Source organism: Panthera uncia, assembly GCF_023721935.1.
Source record: "Panthera uncia isolate 11264 chromosome E2 unlocalized genomic scaffold, Puncia_PCG_1.0 HiC_scaffold_19, whole genome shotgun sequence".
NCBI lineage: Eukaryota > Metazoa > Chordata > Mammalia > Carnivora > Felidae > Panthera > Panthera uncia.
The window spans coordinates 17507276-17525687 of record NW_026057588.1 but is presented as its reverse complement, the minus strand read 5'-3'; the positions used below and the strand labels follow the sequence as shown (position 1 = coordinate 17525687).

Sequence of the window (18412 nt, the reverse complement as noted above, 5' to 3'; positions counted from 1 at the left end):
TCACGGACCGTGAGATCGTGACCTGGCTGAAGTCGGACGCTTAACCGACTGCGCCACCCAGGCGCCCTAAAAATGGCACCCTTTTGTAGGAGGCCTGCTTGAAACACTTTTTCAGGGAAGTGTAGCCCAGACTGACACAGCCTGATTCGTGGCTAGGTGCCTGAAAGAGGACCCTGCGACCATGTCCCTGCTGCAGAGAAGCCTGGATCCGGAGAAGACCCTGGGGCTGGTGGACGTGCTCTACACGGCTGTGCTGGACCTCAACCGCTGGAGGGCAGGGAGGTCGGTGTCCCCGCCGGTCACCTCAAGTGCTTTATATTCAGGCCCGCACTTAGGGACAGCATGACCACATACAGCTTTGTGTGTGCTCACGTCGCTGATAGCGTGTGAGTCAGTAAGGCGAGAAAGCGAAAGTTAGGTAACCTAACTTTGGAATGATTTCAGATTTTACAGAAGAGTTGCAGTGATACCAAGAATTGCTCTCTGCCCTTTACCCAGACTCCTCCAGTTACTTCACATGTCTGCCTTCATTTGTTTTATCACTCGAGAGTAAGCCCATCAAGAGGATTTTAACCCAACTCATTTACACCTTATGAGCAGAGAAATGTTTAGAAAATGTACTTATGTCCTATATCAACTTTATATCTGAAAGCAGCTGATGGTCACAAGATTGTCTCTGGAAATTATGGACATTAGAATGGTAGGGATCTTAAACATCTAGCCATGCACCCCCTTCTTAACTCACGAGCGATGAGGCCCAGGAGACTGAGGTGGCTTGTCCAGGGTCCCACCAGCCATCGCCTGCCTCCACTCCATACCCTTTCTGACTCTAGGGCTTTCAGTACTAGAAAAAGTGCCCAGGAAACCTTGGAAGTAACAACCATCTGTTCTTAGCATTGTCTGTAAATCACTTCCAAGGACACCAGTGCTGCACAGTGTCACTGAGTCCCGCTCACCCACCCTCTCTGCTGTGGGGCTTTGTCCACGTCCCTCTGCTGGCCCAGCCCCCGTCCTCGTCCTCCAGGCACAAAGCTGGCCTCTGCCACTTGCATGCCCGCTCTACCCTTGCTTCACTCTGTACTGTGGTTAGAGGGTTTCGCTCAAACTCCTCCGGCCAGAACCTAAATGTACTTTTCACAGCCTCATGTTAGACGCTGTAGTTTTTTTTTTATAATAAATATGGATAGTAAGTACTTAACTACATACACTTAAAAGCCTTGGGTATTTATTTATTTATCTATAAAATAAGGGAACCTGATACCAACTAGAGAGATTGTTTTTGTCCTTAAATGCGTAGAGATCATTTCATTGTCCAATCTGTATGTTTGTCTTTTTTTTTTTTTTTAAATACATCTCTGTTTAAATAGGGAGCAAGCTTTACCCTGCATACAGATCCAGCTTCAGAGGGAGATCTGTGATTTTGGGAATCAGGCTGACCTGCCTTCTGGGAATGGAAACAAATCTTCAGGTGGTCTGCAGAAGACGTTCTCCAAACTGACATCCCGGTTCACCAAGAAAGCTTCGTGTACCAGCTCCAGCAGCAGCACAAATTATTCCATCCCAAATACCCCTTCCAAAAACATCTTCATAGCTGGGTGTTCAGAAGAGAAGGCCAAAATGCCCAGCAATATTGATTCAAGGTTACAAAGCATTTTGAACATTGGTAATTTCCCCAGGACTACAGACCCCTCACAGTCCACTCAAAATCCCGGTAATCAAATGGCCAATGGTTTTCTCATGGAGAGGCGTGACAACTTCCTGCAAGGGGACGATGGCAAGGATGAGAAGGGTATGAACTTACCAACCGATCAGGAAATGCAGGAGGTGATAGATTTTCTCTCAGGCTTTAACATGGGCCAGTCACATCAGGGCTCCCCATTGGTGACAAGGCGTAATTCTGCTGCCACAGCCATGGTGACTGAACAGAAGGCAGGAGCCATGCAGCCACAGCAGCCACCCCTGCCAGTGCCCCCTCCACCACGGCCGCCCCAGGCTGGGGCCCACACTCCTCTGACACCCCAGCCAGGCCTGGCAGCTCAGCAGCAGTCCCCAAAGCAACAACAGCCCCAGCTCCAATACTACCAACACCTGCTCCAACCCATTGGACCTCAGCAACCCCCACCCCAGCCTCGGGCCCCTGGGAAATGGGTACATGGCTCATCCCAGCAGCCAGCACAGCCTGTTGGAGCAGGTCTGTCTCCTCTTGGCCAGTGGCCTGGCATATCTGATCTCAGTTCTGACTTGTACAGCTTGGGTCTGGTGAGCAGCTATATGGATAATGTGATGTCGGAGGTTTTGGGGCAGAAGCCACAGGGACCTAGAAATAACACCTGGCCAAACCGTGACCAAAGTGATGGAGTCTTTGGAATGTTGGGGGAGATTCTGCCTTTTGATCCTGCAGGTATGTGACCCACCCCTGCCCCTTGGAATTTTCAGATAAATATAATCACTGAGGACTTCATAGCACCTGACACAGCCTTACTTGTGGGGGGAAGTGACCTAATTTCCTTTTAAAGACCCTTTCTCACTGTCAGTTGGTAATCATGGGGCACCTCCAGCAAAGATAGGCAACAGTGGTGAGAATGAGGTTTCTCTCACTATATGGAGGATGGGATTGAGGCTAAGAGAAGTTACTTGAGTAGCTCCCAGTCCCATAATTCAAGCGGGCTCCAGTCTGGGTCCTCCCGTTCGTGAGAGCCAAGGTGGCTGGTCCTTTGTGAGTACACAACCTGTTCTGTGACTCTTCTTTGCCTAGACTCTTGGGCCTATGGGAGGTAGTGGAGTTCTTCCTGCCTCATAGAATAAGGCTTCTGGCCTGAACACTGAAAATACCACCAGAGTTATCTTGGGAAGTTAGAAACATAACTTCACAACAAACAAAAATAGACTAGGAGGAGGAACTAATTAAGGCCAAAAGCCATAATTAATTAAATTTAAAAGAAAAGTAGTGTCAAAATTGTAAAATAAAATCTAAAAGAAGAAATCTCTTGAAGCAAGTAGACAAACCAATTTATCGTAAGCCTTAGTAAGAGCAAAGAGAGACAAGATTAAGAAAGAGAAAGGAGCTGTCATTCCAGAAATAGGAGAGGTTGAAAGAAGTGTAAGACATTACTACATATGACTCAATGACAACATATTTGAAAACTGAGTGGAAAATGACTTCTTTCCTAATAAAATACACATTTACCAAAATCGTACCCAGAAGTGGAAGACCTGCCTAGATCTCCATCAGTGGAAGAGATTGGAACGGTAATTATGAAGCCAACGTGATTCACCATAAAAACTTTATAAGGATTGTTAAAAAAGCAAACTGCAGTCATCTCTTCATGAATGTGGGTAGGGGCAAGACAACCTAGCAGTGTGTCAGAAGTGTCTGATACAGTGTCTGTTACTAAACCCGGTTTACTGCAGGGGTGGAAAGTGGTTCAGTGTTAGGGACTCTGCTACTGTAGAGTAATCCATCGCGTCAGCAAGTTAAATGAGATGCTGTAAAGACTCTAGAAAAAGACACCCGTAATTCCTTAAAACAAACAAATAAAAACAGAAACACAGAAAAACAAACAAAACTCAAGAGATGAATAGAAAGAAATTTCTTGAATATATATATATATATATATATATATATATATATATATATAAAGACTTCCAAAAGCCGGTAGCAAGTAGTACTCTATATAGTGAAACAAAATCATTCCAGTTAAAATCGTGACCCAGACAGGGTGACAGCTATTACCACCAACAGCATATAACTTGGTCTTAGACTTTCTAGCAAACACAGCAAAAGAAAAAGATACACTAAAAGGCACATCTCTGGGGGCATGTGGGTGGCTCAGTTGGTTAAGCTTCCGACCTTGGCTCAGGTCATGATCTCAAGTTCATGAGTTCAGGCCCCATGTCAGGCTCTCTCTTGTCGGCACAGATCCTCTGCCCCCTCCCCCTCTCTGCCCCCTCCCCCTCTCTGCCCCTCCCTCCCTCACGCTCTCTCTTTCTCTCAAAAACAAATAAACAAATTTAAAAAAAGAAAACCATTTTTTGCTGGCAGTAGAATTAGAAAAAAAGAAAGCTCAATAAAAAAACTTCTAAAATTAGTAAGCAAGTCGGTAAGGCAGGTGGATGGAAGATAAATACAGAGAAATCCATTACTGTCTTCTCGAATTTAGCAAAAGGTATACAGAATAGAAAATATGTCTCATTCACAAGGAGAATACTGTGAAGTATTATAAATAACTACAGCAAATATTTATAGAAATAACCAGTGGAAGAGGAGATCCACTGCTAAAACAACCTGGCATTAACTATTAATGGAAAGAAATGTTTTCTTATGTCTTCTAAAAATTCCTCATACCGTTGCTCGTGCTTGCTTGTTCCTGCTGTTGGGCAGCCCTGCCCACGGGGCACAGGGAGAGCAGGCCTACCTGGTTGCCCTGACCGGGGTGGGTGCAGTACGGTTTCTCAGCTGCTGTTAAACGGTACGTCTTTTGATAGTCATGTAATTAAATCCAGAGTATAAATGGTGTTTGGCAGAATTTTGCCAGATCTTTGATCTTTGTTGAGGCCTGGGCAGCCTTTATGTCTTTAGCCTAAGGACTTGACTGGCTTTTGCTTCTGGCTCCTCCTTTCTGACCTGCAGGTCCTTATGTACCTTCCTGCAGACCCCACCTGAGAGCATAAGGTCTCTATAGCCCTTTCTCCAAATTAAGGAAGGGCACTCCTCTGGATAGATGAGTTTCAGAAGGCACCCTTTAGGGCAGGGCCTGGGAGGGCAGAGTGCCCCCCCCACCCCACCCTGCACAGACACTCTGGCCCCTGGTGGCATGGTTTGACTCACTGAGAAGGGGGCCTTGGCTTCGGCCCAGCACTACCACCCCAGTGTGGGCATCTTTGTGCATTGCACACAGGGCAGTCTCACACAGCAGTCCCGTGGCAGTGCCCTGAGGACAGGCTAGTAATGTGATCATGCCCTGGTACCTTCGCCAGCTTAAAGCTGACAAGTATACACTGCTGAGGCCTATTCAGTTTGTGATCCGTAGATACTTTCCTGCCATATCTTCTTGTCTGACGCTTTCTGTCATGCCTTTTATGCTGTTTTCTCTCCTGCTCATCCTTACTCGGCTCTGTCCGGTATGTTTCCAGTCACCTCTTAATACATTCTGAAGTTTTAACTCCTCCATTACCACTCTTGTTACCTTCAGACTGAATGAGTAGGTCTGCCGTCCAGTATCCAGGAAAATCCTGGATTCGAGCTGGGCCACGTGGGAATGACATATCTCTGACTGACCGTGATGCTCTGATAACTATCAGGTTATCAGTTGGCCGAAGCCATCATCTGATGTTCTAAGCTCTTAAGTATGTAGCACCAGACATACTTAAAGTAACTGGTGTTTGTCTTTAACATTTAATCATGGATCCTTTTGTGTTCTCGGTCTTTTGTTCAGAGTCAGCCTGCCTCTGTCCTAGGTATAACCCTTCTTGACAGTCCCTATGCACACACCACACCCCAGCTTCAGACCTGTGGCTGAGAGCCCATCTCACCATGGCGGGCTGCCGGGCAATCCTGCTGCTCTGGGCCACAAGCCTGGCAGCGCCTTGGCACTTTTCATTGTGTGTGTGACCAGCACATCCTCAGGAGGCAGGGAAGGAAACAAGAGGCCAGTGTGACCCCAAAACCTATTTGTCCCTTTGTCTTGACACAGTGGGTTCAGACCCCGAGTTTGCACGCTATGTGGCAGGAGTGAGCCAGGCAATGCAGCAGAAAAGGCAAGTTCAACACGGTCGCCGCCCAGGCAACCCCCGGGGCCACTGGCCACCCATGGATGATGCCCATCGGACCTGGCCTTTTCCAGAGTTCTTCACAGAAGGGTGAGTGCTGCGTGTGGCAGGGAGGCGGAGTTTGGGACTGGGGTAAGCCCCGTGGGTCCCTTGTGCACTCTTACCAGGCAGTTCATTTCCAAGGCCCCAGATGAGAGAGTGACATCTTGTCAACCCTTCAGGAGGTCAGAGTTCTGTGACAGACTCTTACAATGCCAAGTGGCATGATGTGTCTCTGTAAACACCATCATCAGTATAAATTGATAATTTTCAACATGTGCTCTTCTGCCCTAAACGAGGAACTTATTTGATGGTGTTTATGAGGTAACTGCATGTTTACCACGATCTTGATGTTGAAATGGGCATGGCCGTGGAACCCATGTGATTTATGGAATGTGGCCCTTGTAGCCTCCAAAAAGCAAAGGTGTATGATCCAGAGGCCAGTGTAGTGAGACAATGGGGATTTTCATCCTAAAGACAACCGGACGTTGACTTTTCACATCTCTTATTGCCACCTGGCTCATAAGTCTAGACGGCCAAAGACCATTTCAACTTGTTGCTCTCAAATGAATTTCCTATGCAGAGCACAGTCTTCTGAGAAGAATAAAGGGCAATGATGAGCACATGTTACTTTTGAAATAAGGGACAGGAAGAACTGCTCGGGTTTTTAGAAGGGGAGGTGAGAGACCACTGTCTGGTTGTTGGATGAATGCAGGATAAAGACTGTTCCTTTAGGGCTGGGGCAGGCGGGCGGCCGGCCTGGGGGCTGTCCAGCTGGTGTCCAGGCCGGCTGTAGGAGCCCCAGGACCACCTTCTGTCTTTGGCTTTCAGGGACGGCCTACACAGCGGCTGGTCGGGTGCTCAGGCAGACTCTGCCAGCTCAAGTGATGAGACGTCCTCCGCCAACGGAGACAGCTTGTTCTCCATGTTTTCAGGGCCCGACCTCGTTGCTGCTGTCAAGCAGAGAAGGTATGAAGAGATTTTCAAGTGCAAAGGACAGAGGGGCACAAGAATGCGATCCACAGCTTATTCCTCTGGAAAGCTCGGGAACCGCATTGTCCCCAGTCAGCCTGGTGTGGGAAAGGCAGAGGGCCTCGGCCACCACTGTCTTGCTGAGTCCTCTCTGGCTACCATGCAGGCTTGTAGCCCAGGTGACTTGACATTGGGTTGGGTTTTGCTAGCAGAACAGTCTCATGCAAGCGGTAGCCAAAAATACCAGTGTGAGGCAGGGGAGGGTTCTGGAGACAGGGTCTGGTCTGCTGATACTGGACTGTGTCGTGTGAGAGGCAGCCCTTTCTATGGGAGGAGCAGGACCGGGTCAACCAGGTTCTAGTCAGGCTTTGAAACTCCAGACAAGGGCCTGGCCCTCTCTGACCCTGTTTCTTCGGTGAAAAAAATAGTAATGGAGTATATTCAGGTCTGAGAAGTTTTAAAAGTAGGGATACGTGGCTGGCTCAGTCGGTGGAACATGCAACTCTTGATCTCAGGGTCATTAGTTCAAGCCCCACATGGGGCATGGTGCTTACTCAAAAAAAAAAAAAAAGAGAGAGAGAGAGAGAGAGAAGAAAAGAGGGGCATCTGGGTGGCCCAGTCAGTTGAGCATCCGACTTTTGGTTTCAGCTCAGGTCATGATGTCACGGTTCATGAGTTGGAGCCCGAAGTCAGGCACTGCCAGGGTAGAGCCTGCTTGGGATTCTCTCTCTCTCCCTCTTTCTCTGCCCGTTCCCTGCTCACTCTCTCTCTCTCAAAATAAATAAGTAAATAAGCTTTAAAACAAACAAACATGTCAGGATGGATTGGGTGCTATGAAGAAAAATATAAGGGTCAAGGAGGCTTCTGACGAGCAGAAAACTGAACAAAATGAGGGTGAGAAATTGGCAGTGGGGTATGTGTCAGAGAGAAGAATCAGGGATGCTCTGCAAGTTTTTGTTTGGCCAGAGCATCTGTATGAAGGGGGTGCTGTGAACCGAGGCAGGAGGAGGCAGGAGGAGTGGAACTGACCAGGGGTAGCGTGTAAGACGTCTGTTTTAGACAAGGGACACTGGAGAGGGCAGTGAGACATCGATGAGCAGCACTGCCTCTGCAGACACTGCCGTCCACCTGCAGTCCACCTGCAGGAGCAGACTGATTTACTGGGCCCCGAGCCTGCTCCGCCCTGCCTGTGTCATTCAGCGTCAGAACGGAAATTTTTCATGTTTGTGATTCACACCAACAGTCTTTTAAGTCCCACTTCCCCAGGGTGCGGGAAGCATTCAGTTATCTGTTGAATAAATTCACAAAAGCCAGAGCCAGGGGAATGGCCAGTGCCCGTCTTCACGCCCGCCACTCCCACCCCTCCCCAAGCCTTTGGCAGCTTCCGGGAGTGCTCCATTCACTGGCGACCCACCGAGGCCTCCCCACCTAGAACCAGTGCCCAGAGCCACCAGAGCCAGGTGGCCAGTGTGTCCCCGGGAGGCAAGCTGGGTGGGACGCCAGGGGCCCACTGTGCTGAGCTCCGGGTTCTTTCAGGAAACACAGCAGTGGAGAACAGGAGACCAGCACGCTGCCCTCACCACCTCTTCTTAGCACCGTGGAGGACGTGAACCAGGTATCGTGGGCCCTGTTCTGGCCAAGGAGGGCCAGCTCTCTGGGGTGCAGACCATGAGCAAAGTTGCAAAGCTTCAGTTTTAAGAGGGCTTCAAAGCAATGACAGGTTCTTAACTACCTCAGCTGACTCAGAGCCAGATTTACAGGAAGCTCTGGGGCTGTGCCATCCACGGTGACAGGCAACAGCCACACGTGGCTATTTCAGTTGCAGCATTCCTTAGTTCCTTAGTGACACTAGCCATATGTGGTAGTGGCTACTGTGTTGAACGGCGCAGACACAGAACATTTCTGTCCTTGCAGGTTCGATTGGACGAGGCTGTCCCGGGGCCGTGGGGAGGTGTGGGGCTCGCACGTGGCTCCTAGGTGTGCGTCAGGACCAGAGACCTGGGGAGGTGGGAAAAGACGATGAACTGCCAGAAATGCCCCTAAGAACCCTCTTCTGTCTCTCAGGATAACAAAACCAAAACGTGGCCACCCAAAGCACCCTGGCAACACCCTTCCCCGGTGCCCAGCACGCTGCCGAGCCCGAACGCACCTCTGTACGCAGTCGCCGGCCCCGGCAGCCAGTGGAACGACACCATGCAGATGCTGCAGTCCCCGGTGTGGGCCGCGACCGGCGATCGCAGCGCCGCCTCCTTCACCTACGTGCAGACCCCACCGCAGCCCCCGCCCCCACCAGCCCACAAGGCAGCGCCCAAGGGCTTCAAGGCCTTCCCCGGGAAGGCTGAGCGCCGGCCGGCCTACTTGCCCCAGTACTGACCCAGGGCCGGCCTGCCCGCCCAGAGCTGTTGGGGCCAGCATCCCCACCCTGACTAGCTGGCACCAGCCCCCCCAGAGGACCAGTGCACCCCTGTCCCAGGCAGGGCTCCTTGGGGATGGGGGTAGTTGGCAGCTCCAAGCCTTCAAGGCCTGGCTTCTCAAACTTTGGAGGCATCGGACCCCTGGAGGGCCAGCTGGAGACAGGTTTCTGACCCTCAGGGAGATGCTGGGGGATCTTTGAGCTTAATAAGCTCCTCCGGTGATTCTGATGCAGGTGGGCCAGAGGCCACACTTTGAGAAACACAGCTCTCTAGTTTGTAGTCCCACTGTGTGTGTTGGGAAGGCATCAGGCCTAAAGGCTGAGAGCAAAACTGACCATTCTTCTGAAACCCTCCCCTCCCCCTTCTTAACGCATTGAGTGATGACCACACCAGTCACTGTATTTTATAGCTATTTTTCATATAGGTTTTTAGTTAAAACATCTCCTGCCCCAAATGCATTGAAGATTTTAAGATAACAAATATAGAGGCCGGAGGTTTGTTCAACACTATCTTTATTTAAGCTTAAACAAAATGGGCAAAGTATAGAATATTTGTGATCGGAAGCAATCACCTGGGTTTTCTGTGGGTGGGCAGCCCCTCGCCACCCCAGCAGCACCCAAGGGGTGCAGTCTTTACCGGATTTACAAAAGCAGGATCGTAAAACTGATGTCAGAGGCATATTCCTGATGGTGCATGGAGATGAGCCAGCTGGCTGCTGTCCGTGTGCAGAGTCAGGCTGCACCTGCTGCCCTCAGATCCACACATGGCCAGAGGCTTTGACACGGTCTCGGAACGTGGGGGTGTGGTCAAGAGGCTGCACAGACACACCTGCACTTGAAATTGCAGTTAACATTTGTGAGCTGGCTCAAGACAAACCAATTACGATGTAGACAGGAATTAATTTAAAGTCTTTTCTTTAGAAAAACACAAACAAAAAACCACCTCATTTTCAGTTAACATGTGCCATTAAATAGATGACATCCTGTGGATTTAAGGATATTTTCCAGCCAGAATGGATCCAGAAGAATTGAATGGTGCTTAAATTGAGAAATAATAAATATATCTATATAGAATAGACATATCCCACTGTATATTAATTGAGGTTACAGAAGTTCTTTATATAAAACTTATTTAAATTTTTCATATTTCACCTTTGAAAAAGTCTAATTGAGAAAAATCCATAATATTTTCTGGTATGAAAGTTTGACAGTATTAATATTTTTTTTATATTTTCTTAAATCATTAAACCATTTTAATATATATGTTAACTACTAATAAATGGTTTATTCTTTCTAACTCCACATAAGCTTTTCCAGCGAAGATTGTAATAACACATTTATGTTCTCATTTTTCTACGGATATAAGTAAATTTATATTTAAAAATACCAAAAAGAAAAAAGATATACGTATATGTATGTATACACACCAATTCAAGAGGCCCCTTAGGGTGTCTGAGCCCAGCCATCTGAGTTCTTAGCACTGTGTTGCCAGGCTGCTCCCAGGGCTCGGGTGTCGTCTTTTGTGCTGTGGGGGTTGCCATTGCTGCCTGTACTTCTGATCCTTTCACCGCGGGTTCCGAACATTCACCTCACCACGTTTACAGAGAACTATTTTGTACATAGACTTTTCCAGGCACGTGCTTTGCGCCCACCCCGCGTGGCCCTTGTCTGTGTTAGCCGTCGGTGTGTGCACTGATCTCTGTTGAAGTTGTTTGTGGCTGTTTCCCTCGTAAGATAGTTTTCTGTTCCCTTCAGTAACGTGTCCCCAGTCCCTTGTATTTCAAGTTCTATTATACTGAAGTACTCTTGTTTTAATAGTGCCTCCCCAAGGACCTCACCCTGGACAGAGGTCAGCCCTTGACGCCCCAGTGCAGGTGACGTCGACACCGCTAATTGTCACTTTCCAGTCTGTTTTGCTCGACTAAGCAGGACATTTCGTAATTGCATCTCCGTGGGCTGTGAGACTGTGTGAAACTGTTTGTGTGGTCTCCTTGCAGGTGCTGTGTTCTCAGCACCACCTTGCTCTGAACACTGGTTATTCCAGGTGCTGCGCTCGGCAGAGGGGTCTCGCCAAAGCGCATGTGTGTGCGTGTGTGAGTGTGTGTGTCCTTTGCATGGCCGGGCGTGGCCGCCTTGCTCGGGCATCAGCAGGACATCGTGTGAATAGTTACAACGCTTCCAAACTGGAACTCTACATTTTGTATCTTACTTTTAAAGCTCCTATAAGTAAAGTAACTATTGGCTTTATTAAAAATATACATTTAATAATATCTTGTATCTCTGTTTAAAATGAACTGCAGCAGACATGTGAGAAGCCCTGATTCATTACTTTGAAAAGCTGCACCCACGTTGCTTTTGAGGTCAGTTTGTCCTCTGATTCTGAGACCTCGCAAGAGGAAAGAACCCTGGGAGTGTTGGGATGAGCTGGAGTGGGTGGGCAGGAAGCTGACAACTACCGCACGTCTCCAGCCGGCTTCCCTAAGGCCAAAGGAGATCCGGATAGACGTCTGTGAGGACAGAGCCAGCGTCACGGTGAAGGAGCCACCTGGAGGGATGCAAGTTCTCTCCTTGGGTTGTGGTCCGCCAGTACCCCCATTCCACCAGCCAGGGGCGCTGTGAGCTGCCCAACCAGCCTTTCCAAGGAGCAGACCCAGGGATGAGCTCTCCCCTTGCTCCACCAGAGACCCCATATTTGGCAAGGAGATCATACCTTACAGGGAGGGACAAGGACTAGTCTCATTGGAGGATGCCCTCCTGCTAAGCAATGGGAAGCTTGTTCAGTGGGAACCACAAAGGGAGGGTGGGTTACAGGGGAATTTCAACTTTTCATTTACAGCAAGATAGTACTTGATTGAGGCTTCTTTTCATGGCCTCGGGAAAAGATACAAGCATTAATCTATAACCTACCAGTATAAATACTAAGGCATCTTTCTGCCCAGAAGCTGAGCATGGGGACCAAGACCCAGAGCCTTCTAAGTGCACCTCAGGACAAGGTTACTTAGTAACAGCTATGTTGCATGAGTGTGATAGGAAATACACCAGAAGTACCTATTAAAATGCTAGCATTTTATTCAAGCATGCTCTGTTTACCACCAGTACTTGGTGCTGTTCACTGGTTTCAATTCACAGCAGTGGTGGAGACAGAAGAGTTGTGTGGCCGGGCTATGTGCCGGATGGGTGAGAGTGGAAAGCTGAACAGATGTTACGCCTGAACAGCAAGAGGGTCCTTGTGAGGCTGGTGACCCTCCGTTTCCACCTGGGGGATCCTGGGAAAGTAGGGCGTCCAGCTCAAAGAGTGTAGCTGAGCGCGGAACCTGCTTCGGATCCTTTGTCGGCCCATCTCTACCCCTCCTCCATTTGTACTCTCTCAAAAATACATAAACGTTAAAAAAAAAAAAGTGTAGGGGGGTGCCTGGGTGGCTCAGTCTGTTAAGCATCCGACTCCTGGTTTTGGCTGAGGTGGTGATCTCACAGCTAGTGAGTTCAAGCCCCCTGTGGGGCTCTGCACTGACAGTGCAGGGCCTACTTGGAATCCTCTCTCTCTTCCCTTGTCCCGCTCTCTCTCTTTCCCTCTCTCTCTCTCTCACACTCTCAAAATAAGTCAATAAACTTTAAAAAAAATAAATAATTTTTTAAAAAGTGTAGCTGAAACACAGCATGCCAATCGTGACACTGTGAGAGGATGGCCCTTTGTGCACACCGTGTGGCCACTATTGTGACTGCTTCCTGATCTGGAAACACTGAGGAAATAAACCCTTCCAATGGCGAGCTCCTCAAATGCCCAAAAGCCATGTATGTGGAAAGCATGACTGGCCGCCTCCCAGCCACATGTGTCGAGGAACCTCCCGGGCCAGGCTCCTGGATGTGGCTAATATTGAGCCTGAGTTTGGGAGGTGGGCATAAGTGAGGAGAAAGGACTGTTTCAAGAGTGTCATGTTCATTTCCACATCTAAAGTCACTTCAGGGCTAGGGCGCCTGGGTGGCTCAGTCGATTGAGCCTCCAACTTGGGCTCAGGTCATGATCTCGTGGTTTGTGAATTCAAGCCCTGCATCGGGCTCGCTGCTGTCAGCACAGAGCCTGCTTCAGATCCTCTGTCCCCCTCTCTCTCTGCCCCTCCCCCACTTGTGCTGTCTCTCAAAAAAAAAACTTGTTTTTTTTAATTTAATAAAGTCACCTAAGGGCAAGGCCCTTGCTAGAAGCCAGGGCTGCAAAGAAGATACAGTCTCTGTTCTTAAAACTCGGTCTTGTATTTATTTTTTAATATCTTTTTAAAAACTACTTTATTTCCGGGGCACCTGGGTGGCTCAGTCGGTTAAGCCTCCGACTTCAACTCAGGTCTTGACCTCATGGCTCATGGGTTCAAGCCCCACATCAGACTCTCTGGTGTCAGCACAGATTCGCTGTCTCTCTGCCTGCTTCAGATTCGCTGTCTCTCTGCCTCTCCCCTGCTCGTGCTGCTTTCTAGTCTCACTCAAAAATAAACATTGAAAAAAAGAATGAGAAAATTGGTAAAATTATTTTAATTCCAGTGCAGTTAACATACAGTGTTATATTTGTTTCAGGTGTACAATATAGTGATTCAACACTTCTGTACTCCATGCACATCAAGTGTCCTCAATCCCCTTCGCCTATTTCACCTATCCCCCCCCCCCCCACCTCGCCTCTGGTAACCATCTGTTCTCTATAGTTAAGAGTCTGGTTTTTGTTTTTTGTCCCTTAAATTCCACATATGAGTGAAATCATATGGTGTTTGTCTTCCTCAGACTGGCTCATTTCACTTAGCAAAATACTTAGCTTCATCCATGTTGTTGCAGATGGCAAGATTTCATTCTTTACAGCTGAAGAAGACTCCACGTGTATATATAGATAGCACATTTTCTTTATCCATTCATCTATTGACGCATTGCTTCCATAATTTGCCTATTGTAAGTAATGCTGCAGTAAACGTAGGGGTGCATGTATCCCTTTGAATTAGTGTTTCCATATTCTTTGGGTGAATACCCAGTAGTGTGATTACTGACTCACAGGGTAGTTCTATTTTTAATTTTTTGAGGAACCTCCATTCTGTTTTTCACACTGGTTGCACCAGTTTGCATTCCCGCCAACAGTGCACAAAGGTTCCTGTTTCTCCACATGTTCTTCAGCGTTTGTTTTTTGTGTTTTTTGGTTTAGTCATTCAGACAGGTATGAGGTGATATTGTGGTTTTGACTTGCATTTCCCTGATAATGAGGGATGTTGAGCATCATTTCGTGTGTCTCTTGGCCATCGGTATGTCTTCTTTGGAGGAGAAAACTCATAGTCTTTTAGGGGAGACAACCCCATCTTTCCCTTCCTTGTTAAGAGGCCACCCTCCATCTACCCAGCTGTTCTGGCAAAATTCTTAGAAGACATTCATTCTTGATTCCTCTTTCCTTTATTCTCCTCTTCCAGCAAGTCCTATAAGCCTATCATTACAAGGGCATTTGAATTCTTTTTAAGGTTATTTATTTTTGAGAGAGAGAATATCCCAAGCAGGCTCCGCACTGTCAGTGTGGAGCCCGATGGGGGCTTGAACTCACCAACCTCGAGATCACGTCGCCAGCTGAAACCAAGAGTCTGACGTTTAACTGAACCACCCAGGTGCCCCCAAAGCATATTTGAATTCTATTATGTTCTTAAATATGCTGCCAACAACCTGGTCATCACCTGACTCCTGCCTCTCCCTCTCTGGCCTCAGGGTTTCCCAAACACCTCTGCTACCTCAACATTGCCTCCCCCAGTGCCCACTTGCCTGCTGCTCCCACAAATGCTCCCTGCTTCTGCCTCCATCTGTTCTCTTGGGCCAGAGCCCAACCTCTACCTGGGTTGTTTTTCATGATAGCACTTAGCATTCCCCTGGAGCCATGTTTGCCTTTGATCCTCTCACTAGAAGGGAGGCCTCATGAGAGCAAGGAACAAGTCTTGTTCATGGCCACATGGCCAGGGTGCAGAATGGCGAGAAGCAATTCCAGAGGAGCCAGACCAAAAGAGGCATTGACGCGCAAATCATTGAGCAAATTCTGATGCCAAATAAACATAGATAAATTATAATTTCTAATTTTATATTTAGTATTTATTTATAATTATTTAATTTATATATGTTATTTATATATTACTTATAATTACTTATAATTATAATTATATTTATAAAAATAATAACTTAAAATTAGCTCTCACATCAAACTAAAAGAATAATACATGATAACCAGCGTTTGTACCAGAAGTGTGAGATGAGACTGACATTAGGAACTGCGGATAGGATTATACAGCTTTTTACAAACTCTATAGAGTTTTCCATTCTCGTGGAAATATGCCTCTGTGCGGTACGGAATTTTTTTAAAGCACCTAAGAATAGAGTCACAGGGAAAATCTGGGGACGACATCCCGAAAGGACAAAACACCGCCGCAAGCAAAAACCGAGACGCAGGACGAGCTCCTGGCCGGCTGGAGGCGCTGATGAGCCCACTCACGGGGTTTTTTGCTCGCGTGCGAGTGCGCGTGCGCATGTCGCCCCACTCAGACTTTGTGCACATGCGCGCACACGTCCATTCCAGACGTGCGGACTGAGACGTTTGCTAGTTCTGTCTGCACCCTAGCTTCCAACCCCGCGCGGGGACATGCGCACACGTGCATCTCAGACGTGCGATCCCACACGCAGATGCGTGCGTATCAGCGCCCCCAACCTGCGCCGAACCCGCCTTTCCTGCGCCAAAGATCGTGCGCACCGCCCTCTCCCGAGAGTGGGCCAGCTCTAGGAGCTCCGCGGAGCTCTTTGGAGGCGCTATTCTCAATCCCTCGGCAGGTCGCCATGACTCAGCATCCCAATGGGCGCAGCTCTTGGAGCAGCTCGAAAAAATCCCTCCGCGTGGATCGCCCCGCCTTCCCGTGGGCTCCTTCAACTCAGCCGCAGAACTAGCGCTCCACCCACCTTTCCCTCCCCCGGACTTCATCCTGCATACACATGCGGGTGCTTCCATGTTTCCTGCTCCTGCCTGACTCCTGCCCAGCTACTCCGATTTAAGGCCTGAAATATATAAATGCCCGTGCCTCAGTTTCCCCATCTGTAGAACAGGGCTCTTATTTGGAGCTGTACTAGTTTCACAAATAATGGGAGCCAACTGGTTTTTCAAGGCTGCACTAGGCTCTGAAATTAAATCCTTCTGCAGAGGTAGGACGGTCCCTGACTTCCTAAATTGCCTCCGCTGTCAAATCCTTTGTCCCGGACCAGTCTGTCTTGCTGAGGGCCCTTGAAGATGCCCAGGGCCGAGCAGGATCACTTGAACTTTCTGAGCCAGATTTTCTTTTTGTTGTGGTTTAGTCAAACGCTCCGAGCTTCACTGTCGCCAGGATCCTCAGGTATCTGAACACTATACTCTCTGGGTGGTTGCAGACAGGGGTTGGCACAACATATGGTAGCAGTGGTGGTCATGGTGGTAGAAAACAGTAGGGCTTAACTTTTGTGAGAATGTAAAATTACCTTACTTTGAAATTTTTCCAAATTCCCAAATCCCACACCATCTCCCAAGATTTGCTCAGAGATGCTAACCTCACACTCCAAGGACTAATCACCCTCCCACACACTGCACCTTTCCTGGTGGGTTTCTCCATGCTGCCATATACAAATCCTCAGATTCGGTCCAAAGGGACCAATAGTAATGTGGTGGTTGAATTTTCCTACCTCCCTGCTTTTTCCCTTGCTGCTGTCCTTTCTCTTTGAGATGCCGTTCTTGGCCGTTTCCACTAAAACTCTACCCTGTCAATCAGAATTAATATCACAGAGGCTTGGGGCGCCTGGGTGGCTCAGTCGGTTAAGCCTCCGACTTCAGCTCAGGTCACGATCTCGCGGTCCGTGAGTTCGAGCCCCGCGTCGGGCTCTGGGCTGATGGCTCAGAGCCTGGAGCCTGCTTCCGATTCTGTGTCTCCCTCTCTCTCTGCCCCTCCCCTGTTCATGCTCTGTCTCTCTCTGTCTCAAAAATAAATAAAACGTTAAAAAAAAAACTTAAAAAAAAAATATCACAGAGGCTTAATTGATGTTAAAACAGAACTGTGATGATGGGGATTTGCCAGAACGTGGCAGGCGGGACAGGATTGCGATAAAGAAAAGGGCTCAGAAGGCAGACAAACTTGGATTGATTTTCCACTTAGCAACAGAATGGCTATTTTCAGATTTCTCAACCTGTCTGTTAAATGGGGAGGACAACAGGATTGTTAACAGGGCTGCTATGAGGATTATATGGGAGAACATTTAGCGCAGGGCTCCAAACACAGTAAACTGGCAGAAGTTTAACCATGTTAGTAGTTGGATGATGAATGGCTGTCAAGTAATAATGATCTCCTTTGTCCCCTCCTATTTGTTTTCTTTCCTTATGGCCCTCCGGATAGCAATATAGTTTTCTGCTCATATAGAAAATCCATGTAACTGGGTTTTCAAAGCCCAATGTTAAATTTAAAATATTACTGGGAAATCTGGAGTCATTGAACCTGCTGGAATCACAGAGCCCAAACTGCTGGAGGTGAGAGAAGACATGACAAGGGGCACCTGGGTGGCTCGGTAGATTAAATGTCTGACTCCTGATTTCTGCTCATGTCATGATGTCACAGTTCATGAAATCGAGCCTTACATTGGGCTCTGCGCTGACAGAGCAGAGCCTGCTTGGAATTCTTTCTCTCCCTCTGTCTCTCTGCCCCTCCCCTGTTCTCTGTCTCAAAATAAATAAAATAAACTTAAAAAAAAAAAAAAAAAAGATGAGTTCTTCAAAAAGGCAATCATCAGGATTTACCTCCAGCCTCTTCTTCAGTAACCAAAGTAGCACCTGTAGGTTTCAAGTGACCGGGAGACATTAGAGAAGACAGTGTGGCAGTGCTTAGGTGAACACCCATAAAACCTTTGGAAAGACTTGGGAGTTGTAAATGACAGATCAGCTCCAAACAACATCAACGCTAAGAAAAATTACTGATTTATGTTCCAGCTGTAGACAGAAGAGGCCTAGCCCCAGGAACTTGGGTTCTGTACCTCTCTGGGGTTCACGCTCTACATTGTTTTCCTTGACACCAGGGACTGGTCCTCAGGTCTGCTCTTTCAGAAAGGCAACTTAACACTACCAAACACGGAATTTCTCTTGCCGGCACTTGTTCGGCTGGCTTATCTCTGATGCAATCAGGAAGGCAGAGGAAGAAACACGAGGATGGAACGGAGTGG

At 48.0% G+C, this 18412-nt stretch overlaps 1 protein-coding gene and 1 long non-coding RNA gene across 4 annotated transcripts in view; both read left to right on the top strand.

Annotated features, from left to right (window-relative positions):
- The window catches only part of GARRE1 (granule associated Rac and RHOG effector 1), an 86339-nt gene extending 73434 nt beyond the window's left edge, over positions 1–12905 (top strand). For all 3 annotated transcript variants that reach the window (XM_049621018.1, XM_049621019.1, XM_049621020.1), the window contains 6 exons: positions 157–282; positions 1368–2401; positions 5694–5859; positions 6640–6777; positions 8317–8395; positions 8845–12905. In XM_049621018.1, the coding sequence (XP_049476975.1) occupies positions 157–282; positions 1368–2401; positions 5694–5859; positions 6640–6777; positions 8317–8395; positions 8845–9153 (1852 nt within the window). In that variant the 3' untranslated portion in view covers positions 9154–12905. The remainder of the gene's footprint in view (positions 1–156; positions 283–1367; positions 2402–5693; positions 5860–6639; positions 6778–8316; positions 8396–8844) is intronic.
- A 1929-nt stretch (positions 12906–14834) lies between these two features.
- On the top strand, positions 14835–17669 carry LOC125915311 (uncharacterized). Its single transcript, XR_007455626.1, has 2 exons — positions 14835–16569; positions 17596–17669. It is a non-coding gene; the product is annotated as an uncharacterized LOC125915311 (long non-coding RNA).
- Positions 17670–18412: the final 743 nt, after the last annotated feature.